Below are 14,852 nucleotides of genomic sequence, written 5' to 3'. Positions count from 1 at the left end.
ACAAACAGGCTACATCCATAGAATCAAGTTCTAGTAACCCTTCCATCACTATCGCTGTGATAGATCTCAAACCACTCTTACGCAAAAAAAAAAACTGAGGTGCTATTGGCAACGCTTGTGAGGGGCGAAATCGTCTAATAAGCTCCACTTAATAAAGCCACATTTCGGAAGCTGGCCACCAATAAGAACACGATGAACTGAGGTCACTATCTACGGACTTCGAGTAGGCCACACGTATGGTAGATCTGTTAACCAATGGTCATCCTCCTACCTGTAGGAAATGTGGCGAAACGCTAATCGATTCCACGTTTTGCTTGAATGTCGCGAAGTAGAAGATCAAAGATAAAAGCACTCTCCTCTAGCATGCAGACAGCGTATTCCATTACACCCGGCATTGTTTCTTTGTAATGACCCGCTCTTTGACGTAATATCATCCTTCAATTTTTTAATGATGTTAGTATGCTAGATGTTATACACCAGGGCGATCCATAGCACGCCCTCTTAATAGAGGCCTATGTTGTGGCATTAGTATCTATAGCACACGCCTCCAAGCCCTTACGCAGAAAGGTCCTGGTGGGGCAGTAGTGCTGCTTGGAAATTATCATTAATTGAATGTTTTAAGTTTATATATCATCATATATGTACATAACACACCTCACTGTAGTCATTGTCATAGCGTATTGCAGTTATATGTTTTATGCATTTATACAGCGATCAGGTTTAGGCCTCCATTCAGCCGCGCTGCATCTGCTTACCGCTACTGATCAATTCATCGATCACTCAACCCTATTTTTCGGTGCTCTTTACCCATATCTGGGCCCTGTTTCCGTTAAACACTATACATCATCATTTATAGCGCACTTCCTCAGGGTGAAATAGATATTAGAGAGGAGAGCGACTTATAACGAATACAAATTTATAAATAAAAACTACTGGTTATACAATGCGACCTAAACATTTTATAAATTGTTCAGGATGTTGCACCATTACAGTCGATGCCAGGAAGGTTGTTTCATTAGTTTCCTGTGCGTAGTAAGAACTACGATAACTCGGCATATAGTAGAATGCGAACTTGTCGATAATTATCTACTCGTTGCGAGGTGTAATCGGCAGATGAGACTAAATCATGGCCTAGGTGCGGGTGATAACATATTTTATGAAAAAATATATTATAGCACCCTAATATGAATAACTTACATGTAAGGTGGTAGGTATTATTACCATGTGATAAGTTTTCACAAAGCAACGCATTTTGTCATTGCACACCGCGCAAGGCACGGAAGCGCGCACGGAAACAAACTGCAGTTTTGAATAGACGTTTTTTATACCCCTCTCTATAAAGAAAAGAAAACTCTCTCGTTCAAGTTTTGCAATCCCAGCTTTCTTAATAAAAGCAAATATTGGCTTATGATGCATGTCTCCTCTCAGGGAATAAATGGGAACAAGCCTTACTCCCCATAATCAGGATACCAAGAAGGCAAAGCCGCGCATCGTTCTTCTCAAACCGCGCGTGCAGTGACAAATCTCCATAAATTGTGGGCTTTTGCGCGACCTCGGCCTGCGCTTCCATGTGTTTTGAGGGATGGGTTTAGACTCTCTGACCTAACCTGATTTCATTGTACTCGACGCAACTGAAACTCTCGCTGCATTGAGACGTTTGTTTCACCGCCAATCACGCAGCCGGTGAGGAAAGAGTTATTGCACAATAGATCCGAAGTTTCTTTTTTAGGCAGAAGCGCACGTCTCTGAACGCAGGAAGTTGTAGCTGCCTTTCTCCAACCGTTCGCGTGCGTGTTTGGGCTGCCCTGGAAGCACAACGAGGTAGTCGCACGGGTGATAGCGCTAAAGACACTACTGCATGAGCCCGTGGCGGCTGCCTACCTCACAAGCCAAACGAGCAGAGTCGGGGTAAGGACTGATACTTTCTGGAATTTCATACGAATAATTGAGTTAGATTTTCGTACCAATGGTTCTTCTATATCTAGAGCGCATACGAGGGGCAAGACAGAAAGAATGCCACACGTCCATAGCGCTGACTCACGACATGATTTATTGGCACTACTCATGCGTGATAAAAGTACGCTCCTGTGCAGTTAAATCTTTGAAGGTGATATATATGCATGCCCCATTCTTTGTGTGTGTGTGTGTGTGTGTGTGTGTGTGTGTGTGTGTGTGTGTGTGTGTGTGTGTGTGTGTGTGTGCGTGTGCGTGCGCGTGCGCGTGTGCGTGCGCGTGTGTGTGTGTGTGTGTGTGTGTGTGTGTGTGTGTGTGTGTGTGTGTGTGTGTGTGTGTGTGTGTGTGTGTGTGTGTGTGTGTGTGTGTGTGTGTGTGTCGTCCTTGTGAGCGCTCCAGATACATCATGCCTCACCAGCTAACCCGAACCACTACACCACAATAAGGGGCTCTTATCGTATGGATGGCACAAGCTATAAGAACGAAGAGTATATCCGCAACCGGGATATTGTTTAACTCTCTGATTGAATGCTACCGTTTAGTTCCACACACAACAGCAAACTGCAGGCGCTCCTATATCAGTTATAGAACAGCTCTCCAATTGCCACAAATTGCGCCAAGAGCAGCCCTTTGGACCACCTCGCTGCAAAACAGCATTTTAGCGAGAAATGCGGAAAGAACGCGCAACGTATTCACTTCACTACCTGGGTAGTAAGGCTAAAGCCAATATAAAAAAACGCTATTACCTTCACCATTGTCATTATTATTATTACCATATCCATCCTAGAAATCAGTCAATCTCCGGCGACGGTTCGACGTGCTGCCGCTGTACCTTATTGTTTGAGCTCAGTTTTCCATTCTTCGATCCATTGTCGCACACAGCTTGCTCAAAGAGGATGTCGGCTTAAAAACGCGCCTTGGATAACGCCCGGTCACACATGGCTGAGCGTAGTTTTTTGTGGTACTGCTCTAGAATTTTTATTCTTTCCTTGCTACCTAAAAGGCACGCCGAACGCGAAACGCCTGTTGCAAGTCGGATTCGTAGAGGTGGGTTTTGTGCCTTTAATTGCATACACAGAAAAACAAATCTAATAAAACAAACCAAGCTAGTTTGATTATGTTTATCCGGAATGCCTCATTGATGCGCATAGAGACGGCGTCACTACGTCTTTTCACCAAACCTTGAGGTCGCCTCTGGTATATAAGACCCACGTTGGACAATGTGCCAAAATTGCCTTGTCGCTCCACCGAATCTTTTTTTTTTCTTTTTGCAGCGATAGCTACATTACGCCAGGTTTTTGCCTCTTCGCCGCACTTTGAGCCGTGGCCGCACTGTGACGTCACACCTCGGTCCTCGATCCTCCAGCAACTCGGCTCGTCGCAGTCGCTGCATGGCTACCGCTCCTACATGCGCGCGTCCGCCGTTGCCAGGCAACCGCCACAGCTGGCGCGCTTGCCGTGACCTCTGTGTGACGTCACACCACGGGCCTCGATTCTCCGGCAACTCGCCTCGTCGCGGTTAACGCGCGGCCATCGCTCTTACCGGATGGATGAGATGGATGTATGGATGGATGAATGGATGGATGGATGAATGTTATGAGCGCCCCCTTTCGAACGGGGCGGTGGGTTGCCTCACCAAGCTCTTGCTATTATAGTGCCTAATGTCCTACCTAGGTTAAACAATAAAAAAAAACACTATGAACTACCCCGCCCAAATTTTCTGATCCGCTATTGCGAACTGTGCTTTTGTACGTCTCCGTCTTTTGTCGTTTCCCTACTTTTCTTCCACCAATCCTCCAATCGCCTCTTACTAATGCCTATTACAGACATGTTTGCTTTACCACTGCTCCCGCTGAACCCAAGGGCTTCAAGGAGGCCAGTGGTGCCTAAATGGACCGCTGGGTAGACGTCATCACATTCTAATAAAACATGCTCCGTCGTTTCCCTAGTATTACCGCAGCAACCACATGCTTTTTCTTCTTTCTTATATCTCGCTTTATAGGTGCGTATTCTAAGGCATCCCGATCTCGCTTCCAAAAGTAATGAGCTTCCCTTATAGTTATCATAAATGGTTTCTTTCTTGATTTCGTTTTTTCCTATTAAGTAGTTGCTCATGGCCGGTTTCCTTTTCATTGCCGCCACCCGCGAGATTAATTCAGCCTCGCTGACTTTCCGCTTGACCTTCTTTGTTGCTGTGTTGCCCACCATACAGGCCGCATACTTGCTGGTAAGCTTCCTAGTTCTTTTTCTCCGCTGTGAATCAATGTTTTCCCTGTACAGATACCTGAATACTTTCAAAGCTCATTTACTTTCTTCCATATTCCTCAGGCGTTCTTCATGCTCAATTTTACTGCGAGCTTCCCTCACTTCAAAACCACTCCAGCCCATATCACCCTGCACAGCTTCATTTGAATTCTTCCAGTGAGCGCTCATTGAGAGGTGACCCACTGACCGTTGGTTCCCATCGAGTCCTGATTGTACCCCTGATTTAAAGCAAAGAACCGCCTTTCCATAAGTAAGTCCTGGAACCATTACACCTTTCCACGTACCTCGGAGGACCTCGTACCTTTTGTATCCCCATAGCGCTCTGTGCTTCATTACGGCTGCATTTCTCTTCCCCTTCACTGTTATTGTTTTTTCCTGTGTTTCCATATATCTATTGCCCTCGTTGATCCATATACCAAGCTATTTATATTCTGTTACCCGAGGTATTTCCTGGCCCTGTATCTCCACTCCCTGTTCACTGTTTTCATTGAATACCACAACACCTGATTCTCTAGCACTAAATTTAAAACCTAGATTGCTGCCTTCCTGTCCACAGATATTAGCCAGAGGTTGCAAACCACTTTGCTTGTTAGGTAGCAACACAATGTCATCCGCATGAAATAAACCTGGGAGCTGCTGCTCTACTACTGTACCCGCCTGTTTGTATGAGAGATTAAACGCGATATCACTTCCTTCTATAGCGCCCTCTCCATCCTCACCGTACACATCATAAACAGCAGCGGGGATAAAGGGCACCCCTGTCTCAATCCCTTGTTGATATGAACTTTCTTCTCACTTCTCATCCCTTCAATTGAACGCAAACGGTATTTTCTAGGTAAATCTCTCTCAAAAGCTGTAGACAATCGTTACCTAAGCCTTCCCCTTTCAGAATATCCCACAAAATGTTGCGGTCTACGTTGTCATAGGCTCCTCTAATGTTTAAAAAGGCCCCATATAACGGTCTGCTTTCTACTTCTGATATTTCAATACACTGAGTAAGAACAAATAAGTTATCATCTAAACGACTACCTATTCTGAAGCCATTCTGAAGTTCTCCCAATATGCCATTATTGTCTGCCCAAGCTTGAAGCTTTAATTTGATTGCCTGCACTGCTAGCCTGTATATTACCGATGTAATGGTCAATGGTCTATACGAGTGAATCCTATATTTCTCCCCATTGTCTTTAAAAATTCATTCTACTTTATCGCCAACTGTCTGGTATTCGTCTATCTTTTATAGTTTGTTCCACTGCTTTCGCCAAGGCTTCCTTACTTATTGGTCCTAGTTCATTAATCAGCCTAACGGGAACCTTGTCCAGCCCTGCGGCTGTGCGCTTAGGAATTTTCTCTTCCGCTTTCTTCCAGTTGAAATTTGTCTGCACGAGCTCGTTTTTAACATGGGTCTCTTTCATGCTCTTTTTTTCTTCAAATACAACCTCGTCATTGCCTTGGAAAGATTCGTGTATTATTTATCGGATGTAATTTATCGGCGCTTCTCCTTCCAGTCTGTTTTCATCTTCGTCTAGATATGTTGTTGTATTGTTGTTGACTTCCTGCCTAATCATTTTATGTGGTTCCAAAATATACTAGGTGCGGCCTTCTGTTTCTCACGTATTTCTGACAACCAAAGTTCACTTTCACCTTCTAATTTTGCTTGCACCAGTGTTTCAACAGTAGACGTTTTCGCCTGGTATATTTCCCATTTACTGGCTACTTTATCTTGCGGCAACTGCGCCTTCTTTGCCTGCCTGTGCTCTCGAGATGCTTTCTGTCGTTCTGCGATCGCTTCTCGTATCTCCCTGGTCGACCAGCTTTTCGGTTTCTTTGTTCCTTTCCAACGAACATGTTGTTTCTCTTTCCGCATTTCTGTCGTTATTACACTTAGCTCACCATATTCCCACTCTTTACTTGGCAATTTGCCAATTTCTTCCTCGACTCTAGTGACTATACTTGCTATTTGTTCAGCCTTCAAATTTGGACTGGCCATCTTGCGTTCCTTGCTCTCTTTCCCAACAATATATCCCATTTGTAGAATGATGCGTTTATAGTCACTCCTTATGCTGTTTTACCCTTCCTCATCAATGACCATTTCTCTATACTTTTAAATGAATTCCTTCTGTCATCCGACAGTAATCAATCGTCGATTGCCGGTTTCCCACTTCCCACGTGATCTGCCCTTCACACTTAGGCCCTGTATTCACGATAACCAGGTTGTGTTGCTCACAAAGGTCTAGCCATGACTTCCCGTTGTTGTCGGTATAGCCATCTAAGTACTGTATGTGGGCATTCATGTTACCTAATAGGACAATTTTAGCACCAATCCCGAAACCCTTAGTACCAGATCTTATGCATTCTACTAACACTTTATTCTTCTCTGTACAATTATTCCCCGTCCACAAGTACATAACGCCCAGCCAAGTTTTTTTCACACTCATTGTACCTGATGACCAAAGATGCTCTTGACATTTAGAATATACGTTTTTCCATTTGGCTCCCTGATGGATGAGCATTCCGACCCCCCCTTCCTTTCTTTCCGACTTAGTTCTCTTGCACCCTTGCCAAACATAATTGTCAATGACTGGTGGCTCTTCTGACTCTCTAAGGTGCGTTTCTGTAACCGCATACACCCGTATTTGTTCTCTATCCGACTGCTCCTCAATCTCTGCACACTTTTCCTTTCTTCTGCCGCCCTTCACGTTTATGCAGCTTATTGCATGGCGAGCTGTTTTTCTTGCTTTCCTCCTTTTTCTGTTATCGACGGCGATGGTCTTCTGATGTTCCCCTAGGGGACCTTCTTCATTACTATCTACTCTGGCCTCCTGAGCGCCCCCGGGCCCCCTAAAAAAGCAACAGCACGACAACCAATTCGCCAGCCCACTTCTTGTGCCAGCCTGTAATCCGCCTCTTTCATTTTCCTGTGCTGCCCTCTGCCTCACGCCGCTGGAAACGTTTTCGAAGGGTCTCGGGGTTTTCGCCGGTTGATCTGTGTGCCTGTGTCCACGTTGAGTGCGCGTCGGTTGTGTGTTTGGTGAATCACGAGTCCTTATTAATGGCTTCCTGGGGGCAGCATGTCGTTCCTGAAGCCATGTAGCACTGACTAACTACTGGATAAGCAAGCCTGAGTGCCCATTTCTGCAAACAGTGCAGCCGATAATGGCACTCTGAGTTCCGTTTGGCGTCACGGTTGCCTTGGCATTTGTCACTGATTTGTGCACTTGGACATCACTTTTTGTATTCCTTTTACACAATATATAGACGTTTCACATATTCAAAAATCTTCAAGTGCAGCCTTCTGCGTCGGATTTATTAAAGCGGTGCACTTGTTTACATCGACATATGTAGCCGCAGGTCTTTGTTATTGTCAACTATTGTGGAAAAAGTCGGCCGATGATATGAAATAATGTCAAAATGTAGCAAAACATGCATATCTTCGCATATGGGCCATTTTGTTACACCCTGAAACGAGTCAATATGAGCGGCTGAACCACTTAAACAATGGCAAGTGTGATCCAGATACATATATTACGGGCTGTTAATTAACTCATTCTCGCTTTTCTCTAACTTAACTTCAACAGTCTTTAAAACTTTAACAGTTTTAGTGTGTCATAGAGCATTATTAGAGAATACTGTGCTCGCATAAGTGCTCATTTGTAGGCCATGTTGTTCTCTCACGAAAACGCGCAGATGCCATCGCTCACACAGCGTTGGTATAAATTAGCGAGGTGGTTGTTTATGCTGCTGTATACTGAATACACCGTCTCTTGTTTGCCGCTTGACGCAAAGGCAAACAGTGCATCTCTGAAATTGAGAAATGTGTCGGCAAAGCAGCACGTTCAGGCCCACCCATATACGTAGCGAATGCAGCCGACACCGACAGGTAGGGTGACGTACAGATGTTGGCACAGCGCTGTGTCACCACTTACCGCTTACTGCGTAGGTGCCGTGCGAAGTGAAGTGTAGCTGATTTCAAATCGCTTACGCCAGAATTGAACTATAAGAGCAGTTTCGTTCGATCTAACTGCTTACATTCCAGTTCAGGTCCGCCGGTAGCGAGTGCATGAACTCGACGGCGCCAAGTTAACCTTCGCTGAACAGGATCGACATTGGCTCAAACTTCGTGGGAACGGCTTGAAAGGGTTAAAGATTGTGCATTTGAACTTGGTAGGCGTGCTTGACTCATTTTCCGCATGATTAATTATACATACAATGAATACGCTGTCGTTATTGTGTTGTCGGTTCGACGGCCGATCGCGCAGGGTTCGGTCGAACGATAGTCGGCACGGTGATTTTGCCGGTGCCTTCGACAGAAAAGGCTGTCGCAGTACAACTCACGCTCGTCGGTTGCGTCGCTGTCGACCTGGTATGATAAAAAGGCTTCAGTGACGCACAATAGTTGGTCAATCGTTGGAGTGAGCGTCTTGTCGGTCTCGTATCGACCCAGGATTGCCGGGCCTTACGAGTACGTGCAGCCAAGAACGCGCTGCCACCATCAAGTGAGTACCACGGTGCAACAAGACTGTGTCAGCAACGTGATGTACTTAAAGTATAACGCACGGGTTTTTCGTTACATTAGCGAGCCATTCATGAAAGGCGGCAACTACCTGGCTCACGGTGCGCTCCGGACAACTCGGACGATGCCCTGGCCTCTTTCTCTCTTAAAGTGGAGTTGCGGTATTACGCTACGCACGTTTTCGGCACCGCACCGACGTCGAGCTAGCAGTAGAGTTTCAACGCGGTACACGGCACGAGTGTTTGCGGCAGGGCGCGTCCGGGCGCTTTTTTTTTTTTTTCGTGAAACTTTCCGGCGCGCGGGCACGCGCGCGACCCTTCCAAAACGTTTCGCTACTAATCCGCTAGGGCAGGGCGCATGCGCCGTCGCGCCATGAAAGTGGAGGATTGAAGTGGATCCCGTGTCATTTAAAACCACCACACCTTCTCACTTCCCTGTTTACTTCGACCACCTCGAAGGCTTTCTCTCAGCTCATTTTCCATATTGCCTCATTAGCACCCATTACGGCTCTTTGTACGTGGCTGTCCCATACAGGCACCTCCGGCACTGTGCACACTACGATCTGCACCTGAGGGGATAACTCGCGCAAGTCGTCCACCCCCTTCGCCAAGCGCTCTGCTAGCCCTGTCCCTTTCCTGCTCAGGACGTCATTTAGCCCACCTGCTACTATGACAAGGTTGCGCACGCGGGCATTTTCCGCTAGCTTTTCTTTTGCTCGCTCCATGACAGAACCCAGTGTCTGCCCTGGAAATGTCCCTACCGCCACTCTTTTATCGCCTTTCACCCTCTCCACAATTGCTTTTGAGCAACTAGCCATGTTTGAGTCGCCGGCGATAATCACTCTTTCACTCACTCCTACCTCACCCTGCTTCCCTTTGTCTTTTCAGCGTGATTCGAACTCGACAAGGGGCATTGTCCCCTGGGCTCCTGCTTTTTCCGCGCGGCGGCCTCGAGGTAGCTGCCGCTCTTTCCAGCTAACCCTCATCACGCTGCACAAATTCCACGTACCCTGGTGACACTCCCTCGCTTGTCGCGTCGGAGGTCTGCGCTCCATTGTCACGCACATTCTCGTTCACAATGGCGGGCCTGTTTAGCTTTTCCTCGGCTGCTTCAAGTCTCTTTTCATCTATCTTCCGCGCATCACGCTCCCTGTTTAGCTCATTTTTGAGCTCTTGCACCTGTTTGACAAGCTCTTTCTGGAAAGCCTCCATTTTCTGCAGCCTGGTATCGACATCACGTTGTGTGCCGGTTGGTTAGATGCCCTCTCCATTCTCATCGGTATTCTTATCTGCCTTGCGGGACCCCCCGCGCACTGCCTGCTTTCCCGGCTTTCTCGCCATGTATTGCACGGCTTTTTGCAAGTACTATGATACTATAATAATGCTACTACTGATGCAAATACTACAATACTATACCACTATATCAATGCAGAGCACGTGCCTTTTAGCAAGAACCGATACGCACAGGATCCAAATCCTCAAAATTTTGCATAGCAACTCTGAGCACTGTTTCAAAAGCAATCAGTGGCGCGGAGACCGAAGGTACAACACGCTCCAGCACACGTTCAAGCACACGGCTGCACGTGTTGAAGCACGTGGCGCGAAAGGACGCTCTAACAATCCTGCAAAACCAAATGTGCACGAAACACACCCGCGCACCCGAAATACGAGACACAAAAAAGAAAATGGCTGTGGCTTAGGTAAGGTTAAGCCCAGGATGCGAAGCATACTAGCCTTTATTTTAGTTGTTGAACCACTGTTTAGCCTGGTGAACTGCTGTTGCTTGGCTATATTTGGTTCGGCTAGACGAAGAAACAACTCATGCATTACTTCTTCGCCTTCAAGAGTGGAACGCGACAGCGTTCCCGTCGACCCGCCAAGGGGTGTAAGACAATGGGCTACAGGGCAGCGACTACGCGCCCCGCATTGGACGCGGTGAGCGTCGAGCAAAGCAGCGTTCGGCGCGGCAACGAAATGTGCGCCTGAGCAAGAGACGCACGCCTTAGAAACAGCGCGTTTCTAAGGCAACACCGCATTCACTAGAGGCGCTTTTGTACCGCTTTGAAGCGTTGTACTCGTGGCTCAGTGGTAGCGTCTCCGTCCCACACTCCGGAGACCCTGGTTCGATTCCCACCCAGCCCGTCTTGCAAGAGTTGAGCCAAAGCCACTTCTCCTCTGTCGTGACGTCACGGTGTCACGTGATTTCATGGTCACCGCCGCGCCTGAGGAGCTGGGTTGAGCCCTCGTAATATGCTTCGCATAAAAGAAAAAGAAAGCCGCCCAATTACTGTTTCAAGGCAAAAAATCAGCAAATCAAAAACACAAGAAACCTCGAGGCACCGTTTACAGCGCGGGATCGACTTATTACTTACGACGACATCTGCACCCACTACCGATTAGACCGCGTAACCTTTCCGCCACTCATGGGCAAATCCCCGCGTAGGTGTGAAGTTCTGTGGCGACAGCTGCAGACTCGCACCTTTCCGTCCCCTTACCTCCTCCACCGCATTCATCCCGCCATTTACCTTTCTCCCTCTTGTAAATTCTGTGTCTCTCCCAAAGCAGACTTAAACCACATCATGTGGGGGTGCCCTAAGCACCCCCTTCCCCCTTTCCTCAAGCAATTAATATCTAGTGAGGAGCAGTGGGAAGCTGCCTTGCGCAGCTCCAGGCCGGATCTTCAGGAGGCCATCCTGGAGTGGGCTGAGAGGATAAAGGAGGCCTACTTCAAGTAGTTCCTCCCCCACCCTCTATTCCATTGCCCCCTTCCCTTTAAAGAGGGATAAATAAAGTTTTTCATCATCATCATCATCATCATCAAAGCATGCACAAAAACTTATGGTTTCGTCGCCGCCATCGGAGCCCCGAAAAGCACGTCCATTCGCCACATGCCGGCGTTGAGAGCGTCGCATGCAGGGCAAACTTCAACTAGCGGGTGGTACCCCTCTCCCATCTCTGAAAAACTTCAAGAACGCTGCCGGGCTCGCTTGGCGATAGGTCCACTTGTTGACAGTGCGGCTTCCCACGGCATCTACTTTTGACCTGACCAACCCAAACGTGGTCACAGTCACTCATGCACACTTCAACAGCAAGTTGTAAGTTCTAAGCCCTTTTCACATTGTGATTTCAACGCCGCCTTCACTATAAACGTCATCGGTAAGGTTGGGCCTAGCGTTAGGTCTAACGCTGGGCTTAACCTTGGCCTTGGCCGCTCGGCGTGACACCGTCGCCATGGGGCCACCATCGCAAGTGGGCGCATGCTTAGAACGCATGGAAATTGACATTCGGAAAAGCAAGGCCGCGCAAAGAGAAGATGACCCCAGCGTTTCTAGTGTTGACCAGCCGCAAGCTAAACAAGCGGAACTCGACCAGACCCGGACGCAGCCGAGACGCAGGCAGCCAGCGCCGGAACAGCGTTGGCCAGCGACACCGCGGACGCACCCGAGACGCAAGTAGAAATGACAGCGAGACCCCTGACGCAGCCGAGACGCAGGGGTCTCGCCACCCACTGGCAAACTGTACCAGGCAAGCGACAGGCTATTAAGGAGCGGAAGGCAGAAAACTTCAAGTACCTTAAAGAATTACCATACCATGTAGTAGTCATTAGGCCTATGGAGATGCGCAACATTTCGTCATTTCCCCGCGCCACACTAGCCACTGCACTGGACAAACTTGCGAGTGACGCACATTTAGCTAGGCTAGCTGTCTACAAACCTGACAGCAGAAGCAACACGATCACGGCTATTGTGAAAGAACAGAAGCATGCTGTGAACATTTTGTGGCAAGTCAAGGCGCTATCCAATCCGAAGTGGGGTACTGTCAATGTCACTAGCTACATGGCACCTCCAAAGAACACCGTTCGGTTTGTTATACACCAGGTTGAGCCTGCTAGCACCGACCGGGATATCATAGAAAACATTTTCTCCTCGCGTCGCACAGTTCTTGCAGCGAGGATGTTAGGCAAAACCAGCACAGCCCTCGTCATGTTAGAGGCACCTAGCATTCCGCAACGGGTCTATAAGTGCCCGCTCAAGACCCACCCATTCAAGAACTGGCCAGTATTATGCCTTTCTTCTCACAAAAGTGGCCACATGCAAACATTTCGTCCAAACCAACCGGTGTGTTCCCAGTATGGAGTCTACCATGACCAAGACACCCAGCACGGAGTACCTTTTTGTTTCAGATGCCAAGAAGAAGGCCATATTGAAACAAACCCCACGTGTCCGTACAGAGCATTCCAGATGCCTTCGCCCCCATCAGTACGGCCAAGAAGCCCAACGCGACGATATGATGCCACTAGATGTTATAACAAAAGGTCAGTGACTCCAACAATGCACAGACAGGAATCGAAGTCACCAGCACCACAATAGGAAGCAAGCGGTCAATCGAAGCACCATCCACGCAAAACACCGAGTAGTCACCGCAGTCCGTCAAATCAACCGAAGCAACCTCGTCAGTCACTATCCAAGCTTGACCAAGCTATAGCCAAAGTGCAAGCCGATTTAGAGAAGGCACGGTCCTTGATGCTTACGACACAACGTGCTTTCAACGAGTTGCTAGAAGAAAAGAAAAAAAGTCGAAAGTGCAGAGAAGTTTCAGAAGGCATCAGCTAGATACTGGGCCGACAACCCCCTGACCAGCCCTTCTACTCTTACAATGCCGGATAACACCTCTGCTCCTCCAAAGCCATCCCCATAAAAGGTATGCTCGCCGCCCACATCGCAGTCGGCATCCGAAAAACCCGATATGCTTGCGAACGAAAAGATCACGGCAGCATTGGAGGATATCGGGAAACGACTTGACGCCCAAGAGTAGAAGCAAGCCGAACAGACCAACGTAACTACTCAACTGGCCACAATCATGACGAAACTTTGCGCACTAGACACGATTAGCAACCAGCTTAGCCAAGTTCATGTAGAACAGCAGAGGTTCATCCTTGAGCAAGAATGCATTTTACAGCACCTGGGCGCCCTAGAAAACAAGCAGCCACCCCCAACAAAGCACATCTCCACCAGAAAGCAGAGGTGGCCCCTACTAATAGCATAAATATGGCGCCTGTCTCCCCCGAAGATGCACCGGACATCCTACAGTGAATTTGTCGAGGTCTTCAAGCTTGTGCATCAGAATTGAATCTTCTATTCGAGCGTATAAGTTATCCCAGCATCCTTCTGCTGCCGGAGACCAAGGGAACATCTCCGGGTCTTCATCACTACAAAACTCTGTGTTCTCCCACCATCACGCATGCTCATTATGGACAGGAGGAAATACAAGCACAAGCCGCCATTTTTGTACATAAAGACACACCGCATGTGCAGCTGGACACCGCCAGCTTCTGCACACCACATCAAGAAATTGTGGCAGCGAGAATACGTTACAACAACAAGCATATAGTCATCGCTAGCGCATACTAGACCATCGGCAAAATCACAGGACACCAATTATGATTGGTTATGGCAGCTGAAACACGCCTGCCCAAGGGATGCCATTCTGATAGGTGGGGACTTCAATGCGCCACTTAAAACATGGGGCTACCGAAACTCAACCTCAAAAGGAACAAGACTTAATGCAGCCACGGAAAAAGCAAGGCTTTTATTGGCCAATGATATCGACTATCCCACGCGACGCGGTATGCAAACTTGGAAACGTAACACGATTCCAGACCTGACCTGGCACTCTGGCACCATAAATAAGGATTGGCGGTGCGGCCATGCGACAAAAGTAGTGATCATTACCCAATTTGGATTGAGCTGAACTCGTCTCTTAGAAAACGAAGACGCAGTACCCAAACAGTCAATTGGCAAAAGTTCAGAGAGGCACTCGATGAACATCTACAGGAACTTCCTGTTGAGGACCTCCTGCGCAGAGCCTAAGAACAAATGTACTTCCACACTGGTGACAACAGATGTCCCCACACCAGATACCCACTTCCTCGACCTCTGGGAGAGCAGGAAGCAGGCAGAGTAAGAATACCTATTATCAAGAAAGGATTATAAGAAATTGCTGACTTTGCGCAAAAGAACAGCAGAGGCTAGACGATACGCTAAGCAGCTCACCCGGGAGAGATCGCTAGACTTCTGTGGCACTCTGTCACGCCGTTCTGATACGGGGTGCTTGTGGCGCACCTT

At 47.9% G+C, this 14,852-nt stretch overlaps 1 protein-coding gene across 3 annotated transcripts in view; it reads left to right on the top strand.

Moving 5' to 3' along the window:
- The window catches only part of LOC135921225 (uncharacterized transporter YutK-like), a 251,210-nt gene that overhangs the window by 180,721 nt on the left and 55,637 nt on the right, over positions 1-14,852 (top strand). Inside the window, exon 9 of one of the 3 annotated variants that reach the window (XM_065455538.1) lies at positions 1,756-1,908. The exons of the other annotated variants lie outside the window; for them this stretch is intronic. Coding sequence (XP_065311610.1) covers positions 1,756-1,908 — 153 coding nt within the window. The remainder of the gene's footprint in view (positions 1-1,755; positions 1,909-14,852) is intronic. 3 annotated transcript variants of the gene reach the window in all.

Source organism: Dermacentor albipictus, unplaced genomic scaffold (genome assembly GCF_038994185.2).
Source record: "Dermacentor albipictus isolate Rhodes 1998 colony unplaced genomic scaffold, USDA_Dalb.pri_finalv2 scaffold_34, whole genome shotgun sequence".
NCBI classification, from domain to species: domain Eukaryota; kingdom Metazoa; phylum Arthropoda; class Arachnida; order Ixodida; family Ixodidae; genus Dermacentor; species Dermacentor albipictus.
This window is presented reverse-complemented; position numbering and strand designations above follow the sequence as displayed.